Source organism: Polyodon spathula, chromosome 12, assembly GCF_017654505.1.
Source record: "Polyodon spathula isolate WHYD16114869_AA chromosome 12, ASM1765450v1, whole genome shotgun sequence".
Taxonomy (NCBI): domain Eukaryota; kingdom Metazoa; phylum Chordata; class Actinopteri; order Acipenseriformes; family Polyodontidae; genus Polyodon; species Polyodon spathula.
Window position 1 is genome coordinate 23,623,668 of NC_054545.1, and position 24,343 is coordinate 23,648,010.

At 41.8% G+C, this 24,343-nt stretch overlaps 1 protein-coding gene across 2 annotated transcripts in view; it reads left to right on the forward strand.

Moving 5' to 3' along the window:
- LOC121324257 (A disintegrin and metalloproteinase with thrombospondin motifs 2-like) overlaps nt 1-24,343 on the forward strand; it is a 222,608-nt gene that overhangs the window by 162,725 nt on the left and 35,540 nt on the right. For both annotated transcript variants that reach the window (XM_041265945.1, XM_041265944.1), the window contains exon 4: nt 5,280-5,479. In XM_041265945.1, the coding sequence (XP_041121879.1) occupies nt 5,280-5,479 (200 nt within the window). The remainder of the gene's footprint in view (nt 1-5,279; nt 5,480-24,343) is intronic.

Sequence of the window (24,343 nt, forward strand, 5' to 3'; positions counted from 1 at the left end):
TCTCTGCAGTGATGAAGGCAGGGTTCTTCCACATAAAGAAAATCTGTAGAATCTGTCCTTTCCTGTATCCCAAGGATGCTAAGACCCTTGTTCATGTCTTTGTCACTTCTCACTTAGATTATTGCATTGCCTTTTGTGCTGGTCTTCCTGCTCACTCTATCAATCATTTACAGTTGGTACAGAATGCAGCAGCTAGAAACTTGATGGGTACTAGGTGGACTGAACACATTACTCCTGTTTTGCGCATTTGCGTTGGCTACCTGTCTGTTCCCCTGTCACTTTCAAGATTCGCTGCTGACAGACAAGGCCCTACATGGTCAGGGTACTTCTTACATTATGGATTTTCTTAGCCCATGCATCCCTGAGAGACAGCGTAGGTCTTCCAATTCTGGACTTGGAATCTGTCAATAAATCATTAGCGGCTGACCATGTCGTGTTGTTATGAGTTCAGTGACCACATGGTAATGAAAGAGAATGAAGTTGTACTTAATAATTCAAAGGCAGTTGTTACATCTTGTATCTAATTCTAGTTCTACATCAACTGTCTGGTTCTTACATTGCATGCGTTACAATACTGCTCAGGCGTAATAAATCAACCAAGCAGATACGATTTGTTTCTATCATGAGATGTAGTCTGGCAGGGACGAGCTCCAAACCTCACCTCTGCCAAACTGCATTCAACTATTATAATACAATACAACAAATCATAATACCACAATAATCATAAATTTTTGTAAATCATAGTAATCCCTTTCAACCCTTAGCCATACATTTATCAGCAGGGCTCTGCCATGCCCCATATTTACATGCAGGGCTCTTCTGCCTTGCTGCAGGGCTAAATACAAGACCTTTGTTAATGACTTTCAAGCCTTTTGTTAAAAAAACAAACACAACACATGGTTTAGAACTGAAAATATAGTTTAAAAATAAATAAGAAGAAGAACACCTGCATTATATAAACGGAATCACTGTCAGAAAACGGAATCATAAAGCAGTATGTAAGGGATTAATGTAATTGTCAGAGCTGGAGTAATGCGTTACTGTACTAATATTGCTTTTGTCAATAACGAGGTAATGTAACATGTTAGATTTTCAGTGGGAGTAATAATATTACAGTTACTTTCCACAAAAAAGAAACAAGCGTTTCTCATTACTGTTACTCTGTTATACACCTACATTTGTGGTCTTTACTTTACATTTCAGTTCTAAATGTGAACTGCATTTATTGTATTTACAGTCAGCATCACACGCCGTCGAACACGAAACACAAACAACTTGGCTTATGCCAGTCCCTAAAGACCTGACTGCTACTTTCCTTGAACACTTGGAAACCCTGAACACAACAGCTTTCATTGAGTGCGTGCGCACAGTCCGGATTAACTGGCTTGAGTACAGAGCTTAATAAAGTCATAACAGAGGTCCAGACAGATACATAACACCTTCACTAACCTGAGCAACTTTTGATGAGATACAAGGACTATTTAGATTTATAAACAGAACGTTTACAATAGTTTGACTGAATGTACACTTTGAAGAATTCAAATTGCATGTATATGAAAAATAATTAATGCATAAGTATGTATCTACAAAATACATGTGTATCTATTACGTCAAGTAATTTATTTAACACATTGCTTTATATACATTATGTCAGTTATTCTCTTATACAAAGCCTTTATGTAACTTAAGTTTCTTTTTTTTAAATTTTCTATTCAATTATTATATATAACCATATATTTAAACCTAGTATTCTGCTGAGCCTCTCCTTCCCTGCTTTCTGAACTGGAAGCACTCAGGAGAGGATGACTTGACTTCTTTTCTCTTTAAGCCTGGCAGTGAGTTCAGTGAACTTCTCGTTCAGTCCCTCTGACCTACTCTCATGTATGTTATGTGTCCTTTATTTGTTTATAACATAGTCTCTTCATGAATGTATTGCATGAAATTACTGCCCTTCAAACTATTGCACACTTGCTGTAAGCTGGTATTGAAACAGCAGAATGAAAATATGTGAAATGGAAGTTAGTAGTTGGTGTTTGATTAGTGTCTGTCTTATAAACTGCAGCTGGACTTGGTGTGGAATGATTTATGAACAGTATCTTGAGGCTTCCTATCATGACATCAGTCGTGATACAGAGGGTTGTGCATTGTGATTATGTATAAATGTGATCCCCTCTTCTGTCTCATTTAAACTAGTCAATAACATGTACAAAGCAACCCACCTAGACCATCACATTTCTTGTGATTCATATCACATTGCTACTTTTAGTACCCAGAAGCTAAGCTGTTTTGTTTTTAAATTGGTAAGTTTAATAACGTAGGACATGAATATTTTAGTCCAGCAGACAACTGTAATCTGTTTAGCTTGTCTGTGAATGATAAAGGAAAGAGATAATCTTGTAGAAATGACACATATGATCTCTTCACTGATGTTCCCAGTGAGCAGAGTGAACAATCTATATAGCTGCAGACACACATGCTGCATCCCCCTCAGCCAGGTCTATCTGCAGTCCACCATCCAAACTGTCCAGACACTACTACTTAGTCCTGATATCAATGTAAACCTTGCTTGATCATTTCTAATAAGTGTTTTCTTCATGCTTGTTTAGTGTTTTCTTCCCCTTGCAGTTCAGAGTTGAACACCAGCCTCTGTAGGAGTCTAACTGGGTCACTTAGACCTTCAAAACTATTTGAAAAGACATATTTCTGCCAGTCTGCAAACCTAACTGAGGACCAGTTGAAATCAGTTCGATGTTTTTCAGATGCCAATAGAAACTATCAGGACAGCCCCAGTAACAAACAACACATAACCCTTAGTGGTCACTTTAGTTTGCCAAGTTAATGGCTGCACATATTGAGAATCATGCATAGGTCTTATGGTGTTTAAGTCAGGATTGAGTTGTTCTCACTGTCTCTCTCTCTTTCTGTGTCTCTTTGTTGCTCTCTGTTTCTCTTTCTCTCTCACTCTGATCACTGTTTCTCTCTCGCTCTTTCTCGCTTGCTCTCACTCTCTAGCTCTCATTCTCTCTTGATCTCTCTCTCTCTCTCTCTCTCTCTCTCTCTCTCTCTCTCTCTCTCTCTCTCTCTCTCTCATGCAAAAGCTTTGTTGAGAGGTAGTCAGCCACGATTGTAATAAATTAATTCCTTAATACTTCAGAGACATACAAGTTGTCAATAGGAGGGTATTTCTGCAGGTCAGACAAGCAATCAGAATGAACTATAAAGTTGTCCTTGAGGTTGCTTGACAAACATATTGATTTTTTTTTTCTTAACGTCTCAGCAATCAACTGGAGAGGTAAAGCATGTTAATTTTTCTGACCCCCCAGAACTACTGTTTGGTTTGTGTCTGTGAAAAGTGTGTGACCCTCTATTGTGGGGACAGAATGGGACAATCCAATTTTATTGCTCCCCTCATCATTGTGCGTTTGATCTTTTCATTTCTAATACAAAATTGTCAGTATTGTTTGGGAAAATAAAGCAATTTATAATATGTATAAATATAAAAGTCACTCCTAATTTACCTATATAAAGTTAACTAAACCTAGTTTACCATTCCAGGAGCAAACTGTTTGTAGGCACTGGGGGTTATTTTCAAAGGAGATCCGCTGGTGGTGTAGTGCAATACGCCATTATTTCGACCGGTTTTTTTTTGCACCTGTTTTTCCCACCGATTTGAGTAATTTCTAAAGCTGGTGAAAATATGGAAGGAATCTATCTGCTAGCTTGGTCCCATTAGTTATTCTGACACTTTCTTTTTGGCAGAATATATAATAATCTAAGAATCCAAAGTGTTGGATAATTGAAACTTCCACCAGTTCGCTTTCCGTCTGCTTCAGAATGGTCAATACGACTATCCGCCAGTATAAAAAGAGTGACAGCACTTCAGATCGACTCAGTAGTGCTGGAGCAATTTTTACAGTGTGGGTACAAGCCATTGAACAAAACTATAACCCCTGTATAATGTGGAAGCTATGCATTCGGTTGCTAAACATGTTGATAAAACGAAGCAGCATTAACACCTGCTCATCTATTTAAGTAAAAAAAATCTTAAGCCACAGTGTTTACAACATGCTTACCATAAAACGCTTGGAGCAAACCAGTCAGATTATCAGATTGCAAATTCTCAGCGGCACCGCAATGCTGCTAACTGTGGGAGCTGCTTTCTTATTGAAGAAATAAGCCAGCTATGATGCACAAGGCAAGGTAACTGTCATATGCCTTCCTACTGCTCATCTTACTCCCACTGTATCTGGAGAAAATCAGGCGGGACGGGGCCAAGGTGCTCTTAGCAGCCCCTTACTGGTCCAGGAGACGCTTAAGCGACCGGCTCATTATGGCAACGGACCCATCAAGCCTGTAGCTCTGGGTCTGGTCCCTGAATGGCTGCATTTGAGTCATCTGGGTCTGTCCAATAGAGTTATTGACACTCTACAAAATGCCAGCCATCCACATGCTCCCAGTATGGGTACAAGTGGAGCATCTTTCAGACGTGGTTTCCCATGGCAGTAATGCTGCAATTTTTTGCAGGACCTGTTTGATGAGCGGAAATCCCCCTCTATATTAAAGGTCTATCTGGCAGCCATGCATTCAGCTGAGTTGAAATATTGCTTGCTGAGACCTCCGCAAAGAGAGTGAGCAAGATACAGGCATTCTCCATTGCAAAAGCCTCCTAATTTTTATAGAGGCCAGGACAAAGGTTACGCTCCGTGTCAATCCTGCCTTTTGCCGAAGACAATCTCAGCATTCCAAGTCAACCAGTCTGTGGAATTGGAGGCTTTCCATCCACCTCCTTTCCAGTCTGACAGGGAGCTGCATCTCCATACTCTCTGCCCAGTGCAGGCTGTGGCATACTATTGACAGGACAAAAAGTTGGAGGCAGTCAGAACAATCTTTTTGTCTGCTCTGGGAAGAAGTCACATGGTCAAGCCCTGTCTAAGCAGAGGCTGTGCAAATGTATAGCAGACACAGTCAGGACTGCCTATGAGCTGACCAACTTGCCCCCTTTAGAAAACTCACTGCCTGTTCCTCCAGGGGCATAGCAACTTTGTGGGCTTTATTCAACTTTGTGGTGCATCTGTCAAGGACATTGGCAATCATTAAACTTCAAGTTTGCTGCGTCCATGATTGCAGCAGGCTTGAAGGAAAAATGACTGTGAGGTCTGTGACAGCAGTGTTTTTATGTCCTTGGAGGTTGGGCATGATTGCATCACAGGTTCCATTTCTATTTCAGGGAAGCAGGGTTATGATAGTAACCTAGCATTTTGTTTTTGCTGTTGTTTTAGGAAATTACCTGGGTGGTCTTCTTGATCTGGAGACCATGTACCGCGGAGTGGAGCAGCACCTGAACCAGACCCAGCGCTCCCGCCGGCACATCGCTGACGACAATTACAACATTGAGGTGCTGCTGGGGGTCGACGACTCTGTCGTGCAGTTCCACGGGAAGGAGGACGTGCAGAATTACCTGCTGACACTGATGAATATTGTGAGTACTTCTTCCTAGCACAGCACAAAGAACAGGTGTCTATCACTGTGCACTGCCGTGAAGTCCAGCAGCAAGATAGCAACCAAACATACTCAGCATACTGTAGGGTGATATTCTGATATAGTGTGTGTAATTGTGACCAGCTCTCTATAAAGATAGCTACGATCCTTTCTCTGTCAGTTCCTATGATCGAATGAGCTCTCTGTTAATACTGTTTTATAAAAGGCATGCAGTGCTATTCGATATTCTATAGTGGTATTCATTATACAGTATGGGGTGAGGTTTGTGTTATATAATATACTAAGACTGTATGGTAATTCTACATTTAGTAGACTATTTGTTTAAATCTAAACTGTTTACACTATCAAACACATTTTAAATTAAAAAGTACACTTGATTTACAGTCATCTTTATATTTTTGTATTCAATAACAGCTGTTTGCAGTGCATCAATGCACTATAAATGATGAAACTGTTTGAAAACCGGAAGGTAGTGAAACGTTTAGTAAATAGTGTGCGTTTAGGTTATGAATGAACCCTTTCCAGTGCTAGTTGTAACCCAGGGTACTCACTGTTCACCAGGTGCATTCTAGATGCAGTTTATACTTCTATCTACAGTGGCTGGCTCTGAAAAGTATTCATTCCCCTTGGACTTTTCCACATTTTATTATGTTACAACATGGAATCAAAATTGATTTAATTAGGAGTTTTTGCCACCGATCAACACAAAAAAAGTCCATAATTTCGAAGTGAAAAATAAAATCTACAAATTGTTCTAAATGAATTACAAATATAAAAGAGAAAATAATTGATTGCATAAGTATTCACCCCCTTTGCTATGACACACCTAAATAAGCTCTGGTGCAACCAATTGTCTTAAGAAGTCACATAATTAGCAATTAAGGTGTTTCACATGATTTCAGGTTAAATACATCTGTCTCTGGGAGGTCCCACAGTTGATTAGTACATTTCCTAACAAAAACTACATCATGAAGACGAAGGAACATTCAAAGAAAATCCGGAATAAGGTTCTTCAAAAGCACCAAACAGGGGTAGGATATAAGAGCATTTCCAAGACATTGAATATCCCCCAGAGCACAGTAAAGTCCATTATTAAGAAATGGAGAGAATATGGCTGTGAATCTGTCTAGAACAGGCTGTCCTCAAAAACTGAGTTTCCGGACGAGAAGGACACTAGTCAGGTAGGACATTAAGAGGCCTATGGCAACTTTAAAGGAGTTACAGTCTTCCACAGCTGAGCTGGGAGACACTGCATATGGCAACAATAGCCCGGGTGCTTCACAAAACTGGCCTTTATGGGAGAGTGGCAAAAAGAAAGCCCTTGTTGAAAAAAACTCATCAAATCTCAGCTAGAGTTTGCCAGAAGACATGTGGGAGACTCTGAGACCAAGTGGAAGAAGATTATGTGGTCTCATAAGACCAAAATAGAGCTTTTTGTCCTCAACGCTAAGCGTTATGTTTGGCGCAAGCCTAACACCACACATCATCGTGAGAACACCATCCCTACTGTGAAGCATGGTGATGCCAGCATCATGCTATGGAGATGCTTCTCTGCGTCAGGGCCTGGAAGATAGAGGGCAAAATGGATGCAGCAAAGTACAGAGAAATCCTGGAGGAAAACCTGCTGAAGTCTGCTAAGACCTGGGACTTGGGACAAGATTCATCTTCCAGCATTACGATGACTCCAAACATACAGCCAAAGCCACACTGGAGTGGCTTAAAAACAAAAAGATCAATGTCCTGGAGTAGCCCAGTCAAAGCTCGGACCTCAGTCCAATTGAGAATTTGTGGAAAGAGTTGAAAATTGCTGTTCACCAAAGGTCCCCATCCAACCTGACAGAGCTTGAGCAATTTTGCAAAGAATAATGGACAAAAATTGCAGTGTCCAGATGTGCAAAGCTGGTAGAGACATATCCAAGTAGACTCATGGCTGTAATTGCTGCCAAAGGTGCCTCTACCAAATATTGACTCAAGGGGGTGAATACTTATGCAATCAATTATTTTCTGCTTTATATTTGAAGTTAATTTAGAACAATTTGTAGATTTTATTTTTCACTTTGACATTATGGACTTTTTTGTGTTGATCAGTTGCAAAAACTCCTAATTAAATCCATTTTGATTAAATGTTGTAACACAATAAAATGTGGAAAAGTCCAAGGGGGGTGAATACTTTTGAGAGCCTCTGTATATTGGTCTGTTTTATTGCGAAGGGTAATATGACTCTACCGTACCATGCAGTATTGTGATTTTGATCATGGAGGCATGCCCAGTGTTCTCTTATCCCTTCTAAGCTGTAATTGAAGCTGCACAGTAACAGCATGTGTATGTCTCTGTTTCAGCAGGGCGAGTACGCTGTACCTTCTTGGTGTGACATTGTCCAAAGAAATTCGTTTCAAGCATCCATGCATGTTTTTTATATCCAGTAGACCAATAAAACACTTTCATACTTCCTGTAACATATGTTACTGAAGATGCCAAAATGAGGTGAAATGAAAGAAAACATCAAACTAACTAGCAACAGTGGTGTAAAGCAATCCAAAACAATGAGTTTAATGTGCTTTTCCTCTATAAGTATAATTAAACAATCTGTTATTTGTTCCCTAGTAATTGTGACCTGGATTAGATGCAGGTGTTGATGTCCTTAAAGCTTTGTAAGCATTTCAAACAGCAAGGATTTGATTACCATGACAGGAATATGTATTGAAATATACTAGGGCACAATATGCTGTATTGTACTTGTTGATAATATCACTTGTGTTAATGCCAGCCTTCACTTATTCTCATCATATTAAAATGTCTGGGACAGAATATAATTGGGATAGGCTGCTGGTAATATCACTCTGTTAATACCACTTGTAACACAACTGCTCTCCACCACACTTCAGGCCTCATTTAATAACCCTAAATGTACTGCCCCGTTCACTAACGCATTCATTTACCTGCACAGTATTTGGCTTATTTACATACCATACCATGCACGCTACATGTATTGTGAGCGTAATTTAATGTGCGTGATAATGTCAGAGACTTATCCATGACCACTGTGATAGCAAAAGCCCCAGCAGTCCAGGCGTATCTTTTGGTCAGTAGCTTATTGTGAAGGTGGAGGTGGCTTACATTGATCAAAAATGAGTGCTCAGCAGACACAGCACTCAGCAGTGGACAGGCAGAGGCAACGTAAAGTGAAACTGCACTGCTCTCCTTTTAATGTTAACATGTATTCCTTGTCTAATGTAAAAAGATATTTTAAAAAGCCTTTTTCCTTTCTCCTTTAATGCATACAGCCTGCCCATTAGTTTCTTTAATTGCATTGATGAACTTTAATATAACACACGTATTCAACAGGTGCAGTCTGTTTTGTATGAGTGTCATTCCCGTTAAACCAATCATAGCTCACAGAGGTAGTAAAATAGCCAATCAGATGGCACACAGGATCTGTTTCCTCGCTCACACAGCACAAATAATTCTAGGATAGCGACGTGAAGGCTTGTTTAAAATCAGTGGCAAAAAAGTATTTGGAGATGTCACAGAAGCAAAAGGTGGAGGCAGAACACAGAAGATTCCAAAATCATTGGCCAGATGATTATTTGTTTAATGAATAATTTTGACAGCAAGGCAATATGTTTGATTTGCATTGCAGCGGTTGCAGTCATGAAAGATTATAAACATACAACGTACTTATGACACGCTGCACAAAGCAACGTATTCTGAGTTTACTGGAAATGAAAGAAGCAATGGAGTCTCAACTAAAGTTTTTATACTGAAAAATGAGAAGAAAATATGAAAGTGCTATGGATTCCATGAACAACATAACCACAGGAAAGGATTTTTTTTTTACTTCAAGAAGCCATGGAAAGTACGAAATACCTTGGAAGAAACTAGTTGGGACGTGTAATGAAACTAAGCCATACGCATGTCCTGCATGTAAAGATGTGCTTTACTCAAGCACAGATCAAATAACTGCACTGCACAGTCGACTCCAGCTTTAGTGTTTCTACACTGAAGAAAAACAAAACTGCGTCAAATCTGGAATTAGCTTCTAGTGTGAACAGATTTTTTAGATTCTGCTTGGTGGACTTACATGATTTCTGGTTTGTTTGTTTCTATACGTTATAGAATATATGCTAGATCAAACCAAGGGTGAAATGCAAACATGCTTGTAGAGAACATATTGCTATGAACCATGCTAAGTTCAAATTTCAAAATAAAATTTCAAGGATTTAAGGAACACAAAAACAAATTATACTCACGCAGGTGAGGGGGTTTCATTGTGTTCACCCTACAGAATGTAGTCTTCTTATTCTTCAAGATTGAACCGAACTGTAACTTTATTAAAAATTAGGGAACTGTCTGATTAATTTTAGTCCCACTGTATATGTATATATGGTTTCTGACTGCTAACCGAACTTGTAACTTGTAGAGTTATCCTTGGGGAAATCATCCAGATGGCATTAATTTACATGATGCTCCTCAGCAGGGCTTTTCAGTGTGAGTAATGACCGTTTCTTTGGCTAGAATCCACTTTTTTCATTGCTGATCAAGCAACAGCTGCTGAACCCTGCAGAGTGTTCTCCTTCAGCCCTGCCTGTCAGCCTGGTGGTTAGCAGCAAAACAATATTTTCTGTTTAGTTTCCTGAGCTTGTAGATATATGACTTGATACTGCTGCAAGAAGCAAAAAGTCAGTGATGTCATGTCAAGCAGGTTTCATGGGAGAACAAACCTTCTACAGTTACAACTACCATATGGTAATGTAAATAAAGTGGACTGTGAGCAAGGTTAAGTACTGCTACAGGCACAGAAGGCTAAGTAGGCAGAATGCGGTTTACAAACTCCATTGTGTTAGATTTTAGACTTCAACCAAACATCCTTCAATCTAAATCCAGCATGGAGTGAAATGGACGACTGTAAGAATTTGTGACAAGATATTAATAAAAACAAAAAACTATTCCAATGATAATTGCAAGAGTGAAACATTAGCTAGCTGGGAAGACCCTACCCACTAATGCATCTATAAAAACTATACAACTATACATGTGAATAAGTGTTAAAATAATAATATTCTAACATACCAGCAAACGGCAAAGATGATCTGCATGAAAGAACAATTCAGTGTCCAAACATTTTGACAGCAAAGTTGTTAAATAGAAAAAAGAAAGTAGAAATGTGAGGAAAACAATATAAAAATTGAAATAATTATCGAGAATGTGATATTGTGCTCTTCGCTGGTTGACAATGGGCAACAAGATACTTTTGCAGCAACATGACCTTATACACCAGTAGCAACAAATAGGCAAGTGACGGGTTTGAAAACTACCAGATCTATACAGCTATTCAAAATCGCTATTGACAAAACTATGATCAAGATTGATACATATTTGTCAACATGATGTGGTAATTGTGAATGCGTTTTGTGATAGTATTTCAAATCTGTATCTTTATAATTGTGATGACCTTTGTCATAAAGCTCTGGGTATTTTTTCAACAGCAAGTATTATTGTTCCCTCTGTCATTCTGAATACTGCTTCAACTTGCTGGACCACGTGCATTGAAGCTGTTCTCTGATTGGTCAATTCTCTAGGTGTCTGTCACAGAGACGGCCGAAGTGGGCGGCGTCAGAGCCAGGAAAAGTAATGAAATACACAAAACACAGGACGGATGAAATGAAATGATGAAGACGCCTGTTGGCGCCAGTTTAATACAAAATAAAAGGTTTAACAAACACGAAAAACACAGGACACGGCACTCTACGCCAAAATAAATAGACAAACAAAAACAGACTAAACTTAACAAAACGGTGCACGGACAGACACTGACAAACACGGTGAGCGGATACTTTCTCCTCTTATTATTACTACTACTACTGCTGCTGCTGCTTCTTCTTCTTATTTCCTCCGTCTCCAATCCCGTTCTCCGCTCACCGAACACCCAACCCCCAGTATGTGACAACGTGCATCTATATATACTATTGTGCTGGGATTCAATTACCAATTAATTATTCACTTGAATCCCAGCACGTGAATTAATAAAGTGCAATTCCCCGTGCTCACATATTACTACATTTTACTTGCACGTGAAGTGCTGTGCAATCCTCGTGCCTAAATACACATATACATTTTTAAACACTCGTGTTACACAGACCCGTTTATATCCCGTGTACCAATGTCTATACACCAACATTTAAACACACCACACGCAACACATAACAGATAATATACACAGGGGCGGGCACTTTGTTACATATACCCCCTCCTGTGCAAAGCACACATGGCCTCAATGGCCACCTCCCCCCTTAAAAGCCCAAAAGTCCCGCCCAAAGTCCTTGGCCAGGACCAGAGGCTTCCAGGGGCCCACAGGTCGTAATGCTGTCAGCAGGGTAGCATTCTCCTGCCAGGGTAGTCCTAGCAGCGGAAAGGCTGCTTGGGGTGTGGTCTCCTGACCTTCCCCCTCCTTCGGCGCCGGCAGCTCCCCTTGGTGGGGCTTCAACCACCGTTCTTCCTGCAGGGAAGAAACTGCAGAGGGAGCAGGTCTCCGGACCTCCCCCACGATCTCCGGCGGAGAAACTGCTGCTGGGGTTGGCGGTCTCCAGACCTCCTCCCCCTCCTCCGGCAGCGAAACTGCTGCTGGGGTTGGCGGTCTCCAGACCTCCTCCCCCTCCTCCGGCAGCGAAACTGCTGCTGGGGTTGGCGGTCTCCAGACCTCCTCCCCCTTCTTCGTGGCCGGCAGCTCCCCTTCGTGGGGTTCCGGCCACAGTACCTCCTCCCCCTGATTCGGAGCGGCGGGCAGCTCCCAGGCGATGCAGAGCGGCGGGCAACCCCAGGCGATGCGGAGCGGCGGGCAACCCCAGGCGATGCAGAGCGGCGGGCAACCCCAGGCGATGCAGAGCGGCGGGCAACCCCAGGCGATGCAGAGCGGCGGGCAACCCCAGGCGATGCAGAGGCATCCTTGGGCGAAGCGAGGCTGGCATCCTTGGGCGAAGCGAGGCTGGCATCCTTGGGCGAAGCGAGGCTGGCATCCTTGGGCGAAGCGAGGCTGGCATCCTTGGGCGAAGCGAGGCTGGCAGTCAGGACAAGCTGGGGTGCGGGTGTTGGCCCTCTTTTCGGCCACTGCAGCCGGGAGGTTCTTCCCCGTGCTTCCCTCAGCAGCCTATGCAAGGGCTGCTGAGGACCGCCAGCATCTAGTCCTGGCCCTTCTGGTGCAGGGAGAGGCAGCTCCTGCTCCTCTCCCCCTGATGGAGGTGGAGGCAGAGGAAGCTCCAGCTCCTCTCCTCGTGATGGTGGGGGAAGTGATACCAGCAGGCATTCACCCTCTGCTGGTGGGGGAAGTGATACCAGCAGGCATTCACCCTCTGCTGGTGGGGGAAGTGATACCAGCAGGCATTCACCCTCTGCTGGTGGACAGGGACCCAGCAGGCATTCACCCTCTGCTGGTGGGGGAAGTGATACCAGCAGGCATTCACCCTCTGCTGGTGGACAGGGACCCAGCAGGCATTCACCCTCTGCTGGTGGACAGGGACCCAGCAGGCATTCACCCTCTGCTGGTGGCGGAGGCAGAGGCAGCTCCTGCTGCTCTCCCCCTGCCGGTGGAGGTGGCGGAGGCAGAGGCAGCTCCTGCTGCTCTCCCCCTGCCAGTGGAGGTGGCGGAGGCAGAGGCAGCTCCTGCTGCTCTCCCCCTGCCGGTGGAGGTGGCGGAGGCAGAGGCAGCTCCTGCTGCTCTCCCCCTGCCGGTGGAGGTGGCGGAGGCAGAGGCAGCTCCTGCTGCTCTCCCCCTGCCGGTGGAGGTGGCGGAGGCAGAGGCAGCTCCTGCTGCTCTGCGCCTGCCGGTGGAGGTGGCGGAGGCAGAGGCAGCTCCTGCTGCTCTGCTCCTGCCGGTGGAGGTGGCGGAGGCAGAGGCAGCTCCTGCTGCTCTGCTCCTGCCGGTGGAGGTGGCGGAGGCAGAGGCAGCTCCTGCTGCTCTCCCCCTGCCGGTGGAGGTGGCGGAGGCAGAGGCAGCTCCTGCTGCTCTCCCCCTGCCGGTGGAGGTGGCGGAGGCAGAGGCAGCTCCTGCTGCTCTCCCCCTGCCGGTGGAGGTGGCGGAGGCAGAGGCAGCTCCTGCTGCTCTGCGCCTGCCGGTGGAGGTGGCGGAGGCAGAGGCAGCTCCTGCTGCTCTGCTCCTGCCCATGGAGGTAGGAGCGGCGTGTAGTCTCCTGGTGGTGGAGGTGGGAGCGGTGTGTAGTCTCCCCTTGATACAGGGGACTGGTGCGGCTCTCCCTCACTTGCAGGGGACTGGTGCGGCTCTTCCTCCCTTGCAGGAGACTGGTGCGGCTGTGGAGACAGCGGTGGGACCTCTGCCTTCCTCTTCCCCTTTCCCCTTCTCTGCCACCTCCTCACCTTCCTCTCCTGCGGCAGTTCCTCCTCTCCCTCCTGGTAGGGGCAGCGGAAGGGACAATTGGCAAAGAGATGGTCCTGGTTGCAGAGGAGGCACCCCGGCAAGGACTGGTTACATCGCCGGGGATGTCTGGCCCTTAGGCGGCACTCCTCCTCCCTGTCCCTCACCTCTTTATCCTCTTTCCTGCTTCTCCCCATTTCTTTCTTTTTTTTTTTTTTTGTAATCCAAAGACGCCCCCTTTTTTTTTTTTTTTTTTTTTTTTCTCCCACACAAAAAAAAAACCTCTCCTGGTCTGACGCTTGGAGGCGCTGTTAAATCCCTCTTCTGACACCACGTGTCACAGAGACGGCCGAAGTGGGCGGCGTCAGAGCCAGGAAAAGTAATGAAATACACAAAACACAGGACGGATGAAATGAAATGATGAAGACGCCTGTTGGCGCCGGTTTAATACAAAATAAAAGGTTTAACAAACACGAAAAACACAGGACACGGCACTCTACGCCAAAATAAATAGACAAACAAAAACAGACTAAACTTAACAAAACGGTGCACGGACAGACACTGACAAACACGGTGAGCGGATACTTTCTCCTCTTATTATTACTACTACTACTGCTGCTGCTGCTGCTTCTTCTTATTTCCTCCGTCTCCAATCCCGTTCTCCGCTCACCGAACACCCAACCCCCAGTATGTGACAACGTGCATCTATATATACTATTGTGCTGGGATTCAATTACCAATTAATTATTCACTTGAATCCCAGCACGTGAATTAATAAAGTGCAATTCCCCGTGCTCACATATTACTACATTTTACTTGCACGTGAAGTGCTGTGCAATCCTCGTGCCTAAATACACATATACATTTTTAAACACTCGTGTTACACAGACCCGTTTATATCCCGTGTACCAATGTCTATACACCAACATTTAAACACACCACACGCAACACATAACAGATAATATACACAGGGGCGGGCACTTTGTTACAGTGTCACACGACAAATCGCAAATAGGATTACATTTTATTAATTTTGCATCGCCCTGGTGCCGCGGCAGTGTCGCCTGTGGTGTCAGCTGTGGTGTCGGCTGTGGTGTGACAGATAAGTATAGGTTTTCGCATCCTGTCTGGTGTATAGCAGCCTAGTATAGGTTTTATACTGGCTGTCTAGGCCTGATATATAATATATATATATATATATATATATATATATATATAGAATAATATATATATATATATATATATATTAATTGTATGTACAGTAATCTGTTGCATATCCGACTGCGATGGGACCAGAGTAGGGGCGGATATGTAAAGAGTCGGGTGAACGAATCTTGTTTTAAATACCATTATACACAGCTGTAACAATTACTATATTCACACAATTATTGTTTTAAGATTCAGCTTTTATTAAGGAACTCCCCTAAATCCCTTGTTTAGAAAGATACAGGGTATTAATGCTTGTGACAGGGTAGCCGTCTTCCATGTGGGTGTGTCCATTCGCTGTTGAGTGACAGGCAAGAGATCGAGACAGAGGTTGAAGATGATATGCCCTGCAGACAAACAGTGAACAGGTCACGTGATACTACCAGCAATGGTAGCGCATGGAGCACATACAACACAGCATACGAAAACTTTGGTAGGATCTACAATCTCTGAACTAATTTTCTCTGTTCAATAATAAACTAAAGAGCTTGATCATAATGGATAAATGGTTAGGGCGGATATGTGATGGGCGGATACACGATGGATTACTGTAGTTTAAAACATGTTGGTATTAGAGAGGTAAGTTAACAATGTTTATGACCTTAATCCTGAATACAGGGTTGGCCTTAAAGTACATATAGCTAACAAAACAATTCCAGTAAATCTTATCAGATGTGTATTATCAGCACTTTGTAGATCTCAAATTGTTCTAATGAAAGAGGCACACATTATTTTAAATGTTATTGGATTTTTAATGGTACACTGTATTTTTTTCATAGCATTTATAAACAATAAAATTGGTGAATATATCTTGCACTCTTTTCCATGCTGTACTTTCCAATGATTGAACACAGGTGACACACATGAGATGTTTCTGGTAATTTGAGTCCTTGTAGGAAAAACTATTTTGTACTTATCGGTTTTTTTTTAGACAATAATTCTTCCTGAGTGAATATTTTAAATTAAACATTTCAAATATTTGCCATTTTCTTTAAAAGAGCTCCCAGAAGCTGGATGCATTGGCTCGCATGTGAGTACCAATCAGAGCTCTTCCTGTGACTGTTTTCAACTGCAATTGAATTGCTTCATGCGACTTCACGAAGTTGACCAAAAGTGCAGCATTGAGGTATCTACAATGAACATTCAATAATATATTTTTCTCCAACAGCTTCAAATAAATTACCAGTAAAAAACCAAATTCACCATATTTTGAGGCAAATTAAGCTGATCACTTCAACCATCAACACCAGACAGAAGGATATCTACATTATCAGATGGAAAGCAATGCAAATGGATGGAGATGCAGATGGATCACATTAGTTTACTGTAAAGCTACGTCTTAGTTGGTGCTTATCTTGGCGAGAGCCGAGTTCAAATCAGCATGAAGTTTTAACATCTACTCTCACGTAATGGAAATCATGTGTATTTATCATATAGGAAAATTACCAATGAAATTGTTCCATCACAATGAACTCATGCATTGTGCAACAGTCAGGCGAAAGTAAAAGCCTGTTGGAATCCCCAGTCATTGATCTGGTACCAGCACAGCTGTTTGGGATGCAGGGTGAGTCATGCCAGTGGGGTTAGAATCCTGCTCACGTCAAGGTGTAGTACATGTGTGCCAGTTCATGACTGGTTCTTTAGCGACCCCTAGTGATTAGGAGGTGGTTGTCTTGACAGCGGTAACGGAGATCTTCAGCTTACATCAGTGAGCTGACATTCATCGGGCATTTCAAACAGAGAAAACAGATGTTCAGACAGTGGCATCGCCAAATCTCTTTGTAGTCTCGGTCATGCCTCCACTCCATTTGTAGAATATTGTTCATTATAAACTAAAGTACTTTTTGGATATGTTTTCATTCTTTTTTGATTTTGTGAAACCTTGGTCAGAGATGGAACAACAATTGTACTTGTTTTTACCATGATTTAGATCAATCGGTTCAGTCTCAAAACCTCCTCATTCATGTTAAACTCCTTAACTGCCATTTCACATAATTATCATTGTGCCTTTTAAAATGAAAAATATGTACTATATGTCATAGTTAAAACTGAAATAATAAAATAACCAACACTCTTGTTTCAATCCTAGGACTGGAAGGGACAAATCATTTTCAATAGTAGAAGCAGTTCTCGAGATTCATTGTTTGCACACCTCTCTTTCTTGTATATCCATAACAAGTATACATCATTAAATTACAAGTATTCCTGCTGCTAAGAGTCATCTTATCACATCTGTTAAACCAGCTCTTATTGCAGAAAGGTGTTACTGAGAAATGTACAAATAATGAAGCTTCTTCAGAAAGGAATAGTCAGCATGTGACCCTTCCTCTCCTTGCTGTGTGAAAGCATTTCTGTTGGTCTCTTAACAAGGTTTAAGCATAGCAAAATATCTCAGAGAGAAAGAGAAAGTAATTGGCAACTGCATGCCAGAAGTATATAGCAATGTAATTAAATAACTGAGTTAACAGTGTTGTTTCCAATATCTGAGGCATTGAATAGAAATCCACTGTATGATAAAACATTTATCTTCTACTTCTGCTATTAAATATTAACAAGAGGACCAACCCTGGCTAACATTTAAAGACAAAGAGGCTCCAAATGCACTGAGACTTTTAGGCACTGTCAGAGATCTGGGGGATGCTCAAAGCGTGTTACTCCAAGTCATTTAGAGCACATAAACATAAGTCATACTACTAATGAATACAAAAACCAGGGCAGGCACATTCAGAGTCCTCATAATCGCACAGTACCTGAAAGGTTTTAACAGTTAATTTTTGTTCTAATATCTGATTTATTACAAGTGTAATGTTGTTAATATTGTTCAGTGAAGCATAGTTTGTGTGGAGCAGTTTTAATGTAACTGCAATATTACGTGCATGGAAGTGTGAATATACAGGTTAACATGTTTTTATAAAATCAAGAGTTATCGGATTATAGACAGATGCAATCCACAATGTGCATAGGAGGCTAGGGCCCTGTGGAAGGGGTGTGGGTAATTCACTGACTAGGAGACAGACAGGTGTACTTGAAAACACCACATAGGTGCCCAGTTTTATTTGCAAACAGTTCTTGCTTTTTCCGGCAGAGGGCACTGTTGACCGTGGGCTGCCTATCAACAATGATAGACAGCACCACGGAAATTCCACAGCTGGTACGTGAACAGCAAGTGCACTTGCAGGTGCTCAAAGAAATAATAATGAAAACAGAAGGCGAAAAGAACAATGGAAAATAAAACAGTAATAAAACTACAAATAAAAGGTGCTGCACTCGGCAGCGTTATCCCGGTCGTCGCTACCCACACGACCCAGATCACCGTCCTACTCTGTAGGCTAACTAGCCTGTTCTGTCACAATACGTCGGGGTCTGCCCAAGGGTTCCCCGCTCTCTCTGTCTCGCTATGCAACTCTTTGTTTCCCCCTATTCCCGGTCCTGGATCAGAGCTTCCGCACTCTCGTTGCGTCTAAGTGGGCAGACCTGAGGAAACAATGGAGCGTTAATTTATAGGGCTAACAATCTCCCAAGACGCGCCTCTCAGCCCTTCAGAGAGGGGGAAAGTCCACACACCCACTTTCCCACCTCCCCATGTCACTGCCATGACTCACAGCCGGTTGTTGGACGACTGCTGCCCTCTTCCTGCAGCCCGTGAACACGCCAGCAGAGTCAGCACAGATCTCGCCCTGTTACAGGCCCATATTCATAAAACGTACTATCTCCTTTATCATGCCATGTTTAACATGACAGTATATCATTGGGTGATGCATAAACCATTTACCATCAAAAAACCTCACTCATCATGACATTACAATAACGTGCCCTTAGAGACCAATGTTCTCATTAACATATTATTCGTCTGATTCTTAAATCTGTATTGTGCCGTTAATTGACCCATACCAGCATCATAATTAACACGTGCCTCACACAAGGCAGTAAATGAGATGCACCTCATTGTTTAGAAACATGTAACATTAAATTAAAACATTAAATTTTGTGGACTGTACATCAAGGCGTGATACAGTGCTCACCCATTATAATGCACCTCGTTATAGTGCGGAATCAGATAAAACACGATGGGGTCGTGGCTCCCATTTGCTCCATAATGCCATTACATTATGGAGGAATATCCTCTCACAAACGAAACGGCACGATGGCCAAAATTAACAGACACACAAAACAAAAGTTAGAAGCAAGTGATTATATTTGTATTATTTCAGTTCTTACTGTCACTCCATCTCCTTTCTCCAAACTCCAACTCTCATCACCCTCCCAGAGCAGCTGCTTCGCTTTTATTTCTATGTGACCATCTCCCAGTTGGTAATTACTGGATTAATTGGGAGATGGCCACACTGCACAAGTTTTAGCTGGATGGAGGATTTTAACCCCATCCATGCGGTAAGGCAATAAGAATACAAAAACATTGTGTTTTTAAACACCAAACAATACATTTAAGTAATAATACAAAGTTATATACCGGGTGAGATGTACCCCTTCACAGTCTCTCTCCAGGGCCACAGTGTCCTTTTGGTGCTGTGGTAACTAGAATTGGACACATTGATTCAAGAGCGCTGTCAGCAGTGACCTTGTCAAAGAAACACATGTTTTAGCCAACATGTATTTTCATTTAAACTCCGCCCCACCTGTTCACTGGCTGCCTTCCTGTCACTAACCAGTCAGCTGTTTCTCCTAGTCACTGACATGCTCAGTAATATTTTTTGAACCAGAAGACACTGCTGCTGTGAAATGACCTTTGACTGTACTACCAGATGTCTATTTTAATATGAGCATACAATTCATTTAAGACAGTGAATCAGAACAAAAGGTTGATATAATTGAGTTGCCCTGATGGATATCCAGAGACTCACAGCGTGAGCTGTTTATAGAAGGTACTGTAAGCAGTGATTCTGAGCTAGGCACCTCACAAAGTGAAGTGAAAGAGTGAGCAATAACATTTTTCTTCTGGAAGACTTCAAAAAGCAGACAAGAAGCAGCCATGGGATTGAGTTTAATCAAATCTGCAGTTTTCTTTTCTGGAGTAATTTGTCTCAGTTAACATTCCTTAACACATTCCCTGTACTGTAGGTAACATTGTCTGAATGAATTTTAAACCCTTGTGTAGCACTTCAATACACCTCATTTTTCATATTCACTTCTGTGTAAGTTTGTGCACTTTTTGAAGCTCCTTTGAGGTTGAGGGCATGTCAAGTGTTTTCTCCGGTGAGGGAAGTGGTTCCGGCTGCTTGCCTGGCTTATAAATATTGGATGCTGTCTGAGGCATGCAATACGAACACACCTTTTGAAATAGAAGACTTAAGATAACTGCTGGTGTGCATGCATTAACATCCTCTGTTGATTTGCATGCTCAGCACTCAGAGCTGTCACATGAGAAAGCAAGAGGGCTACTAAGTTTGCGAAGTTTCCGAATTTGTCTCAAACGGTTCAGAGCAAATTACGAGCATTAGAGGGATTCTGTATGAATATTGCAGGGGCCTTCATTGTCCTTATTACAATTAAAATAGTTCTAACCAAACCTTTAAAATTCCTTTTCTTATTAGTATCAGCAACATTGTCAAAGGCACTTTCTTTGTTGTTTGCAACAATACAAACAATATACAAACAGGACAGGGCATTGTTGCTATTGAAATGCTGTAGATCTGTCCTGATGAAATGTCTTCTAATAATAATAATCCTTGCATGCTCTCAAAGCCAGTGGGTGCCTTGTACATTTCAGATTGAAGTGGCTGCTGGTTTATTTTTGTATCCCCAAAACAATGCAACACTCCTCTTAAAGCAGAACCGAGCCTAGAAGTACAAAAACAAACTGATTTGCCAGATAATTTGATTCATGTGAAGTTTCCTGTGATCGATCTGTGCTGAATCAAGCATAGCATTTAGATCCTCATAAGAACATCTAAACCCCTTGGTTGCTTTTGGAAATTTAACCCACAGTTTAAAATGCCTTTCAAATTTTAAAATGACCTGCATGTACAATGTTACTCTACAGAAGGACACTAAAAACTGGTAAACAATGAGTCAGTGGACAACTCTAAAGGAGTTACAGTCTTCCACGGCTGAGCTGGGAGACACTGTGCACATGGTAACAATAGCCTGGGTGTTAAGGCAAAACTGGCCTTTATGGGAGAGTGGCAAAAAGAAAGCCATTGTTGAAAAAAACTCACTTCAGATCTCGGCTAGAGTTTGCCCAAAGGCATGTGGGAGACTCTGAGACCAAGTGGAAGAAAATTCTATGGTCTGATGAGACTAAATAGAACTTTTTGGCTGACTGCGCACCAGCGACCCCTGTAGACTGGCCGGGCACCTGAAGGCTTGACTGTAAGCTGCCCAGAGTTGTGTTTTCCTCCGACGCTGTAGCTCTGGGTTGGCTGCATGGTGGGCCTGTAGAGTGAAAAGAAGCGATCAACACGCTTCAGAGGATATTGCTTTGTGAGGAACATAGAGGAAATCCTGCACACCCTTGGGAGCCCGCTGACTTTAGGATAGGGAGCTGCTAGATGGAGGATGGGGCAGTGGGGAAACTACTGGTGTTCCATGCTGTGTAGCAGGGAGAGGCTCGTTCCATTTTTTGTAATTAATTTATAAGCTCATTACGGTGTGGAGAGAGCTGTAGTTGCTCAAGACCCAATGCACTGCAGGGCAAGAGCTGCATAATGTATTCTCATTATATTGAGTCTAAGTGGTCTTGTGCTCTAGAGTTAGGTTGTAAATCAGTTTCCCTTCTCTTAATTGGCTCCGATGCTCTTTTCATTTGAACCCTTATTGTTTAGTTTTCATTCCGAGGATGGTTTCTAAACTGTCTCCAACTCTGCAAGTCTATATAAGAAAGTTACCCTTTGGTCCCCCAATGCAGTACTTTCTGAAATGCAATACAGTGAAACCTATATTATCCAAACTAGTTGAGAATAAATATTTATTTGGATAACCAAGGTACTGCAAAGCTGTTTATATGACATTCCCAGTCAAGACACCTCAAAAAAGAATTACTACATAGGCACTAATATATATATATATATATATATATATATATATATATATATATATATATATATATATATATATATATATATATCATACAACACTGCACTGCACTGTTAATACTAGAGATTTGTGCAACAGGGGCAGGAGAGCAGAGCATCACAGGATAACAGAGGTGTTTTTATAAAGGCGTAGTTCAAATGATCACTATTTTTTAGTGAGGTGACTAAAGCTGAACACAGTGTTCTAAGTGGGGTCTTAGTAAAGTGTTACATAATCTTCTCAAGCTTCCCTAACCCTATAGAGTATTTCTGACATCGCGCCAGTCACATTACAGAACTTAATTTGCACATTGCTGAACTTCTCCACTGGAGCCTTGCTGGTGGTTCTGCACAGATGGATGTGTCTCAGAACTGTGGCTGTTTCATCTGGGGCTTTCTACTGAAGTTGTTGGTTGCTTAGCAACTGGTGGCAATGTACATGAAATGCAATAGGCTTTAAATGAAAAGTTGGATCTTCAATTTCAGTCTGACTTGTGCTCTGTGCTGATCTTTCAGTGTACCTTATTTTACCTTTATTCTAAACCAGTCCCTCATTTTACCATCAAACAAATCCAATATTTAATGAACTATAGAATCATGTGTAGCTGTGTCTAATTCTAGTTTCCCCATTTAAACAAAGCAGAATGGAGGGTGGTGATAATGTTACACACCTTTTAGTTTCTCTTGCCTTTTTCTCTGGAGGCCAGGGTAAATTCAGCTGAAGTGTGAGTTAGGTGGTCTTAACTTTGCCCCTGTAGGAATACTCCTCCAAAAACACCCAAACAATTCAGAACAATTGTCAGTCTTGAGAAATTCCCAGGACGTGGGGGTGTCCAGGTCACGATTGAGTTGTCCACCCCGTGACAGGATGACGTGTGTGGTGACGTCAGGCGAGATGCAGGAACAAAAACAAACAAGGTACTGCAGATACAGTGCAAATGGCGCCTGCACAGTTTATTTAAATAAATAACAAAAATAAAAGATTTAAACAAAAACACGAACACAAAATAATATGATCAGGCTGGGCAATAGCCTTCACTGATCTACTTCTTTGGATCTTTGATTGTTACCCTCTTCTTTCTCTCCCTCCTCCGAACACCCACCCTGAACAAAGGAAACGGTAAGGTGACTATCTCTTGATTTGCACCAAATGAATCAATTAAATCAAGAGATGGCCATCTTCTGCATGAGGTTTCTAATGTGGATGGGGCTACTCATCCATGCTGCTAAACAATAAACAAACACATGGCTATACACAAAATACGGCTCTCGTCGTCATATTGGGGGATTGCTGCATTTTTATGATAGATTTGAGGTCTGTGATGACTGGCAGCAGGTATCTTAGTTACAGCATTACATGATCAGATGTTCTTCAGTAACATAGTTGAAAGATTATTTCTTTTTGTTTTCAAAAACCCCAGCATTCATATCTGCCTGAGACACATTATTCTCTCACATGCTGGCTGTGTCTTTGTCAAACCCTTCTGTTCCATCTCCCCTGAAGTGTTCGAAGTTCCACTAAGTGGCAATTAGGGCTGTTTGGTAACCTGATAGTTCTTTATGAACCACAGGCAAACATAAACAGGGGGTGCTTTTCTCTCAGCGGAAATATTTTCATATCTGTGTGTTCTAAGAAATTGTTTTCTTTATTTGTAGCTTTTTAATGTTTGCCTCAATCATTCTGTAAAACTAGAATAAAAGGCTAGAATAAAAATGTGTGTGTTACATGTTTTATTTTAATTAAATTTGAACGCCACTAAATCTTACTAATTGTAAAATGGCTTGATTGCCCTTAAACTGAAATCAATAAACATGTGAATTGAGCACTAAACATTTACTTCATTTATACTGCTTCTTAATTATCAGAATCATTGTGATAATACAAATCTTACAAAATAAAAAAGCATCTTGAATAAACATGTATGTAGGTTTATTCAATATTTTTTATTTTGGAAAATTTGTATTTCAGTTCTCAATATTTAAAAGTTGCTATTTATATCCTGTTAATTAGTAATATATAGTCCCAATTTACACTGACTCTCCCAATTAAATAATAACACTGATCCAGTGTTCACGCTGTCTGGTGTCAGGAATAGTGAACAGCTGGTCAGTATTAATGATTTGAGCGGGAGAAGGTGATATACTATTATAAACTATAAAGTAACTTTAAAATATATATATTTTAAAACTATTAATAAAATAAATAAATATTGATGATGTTTTATTTTTGATTTAGTTCATTTGT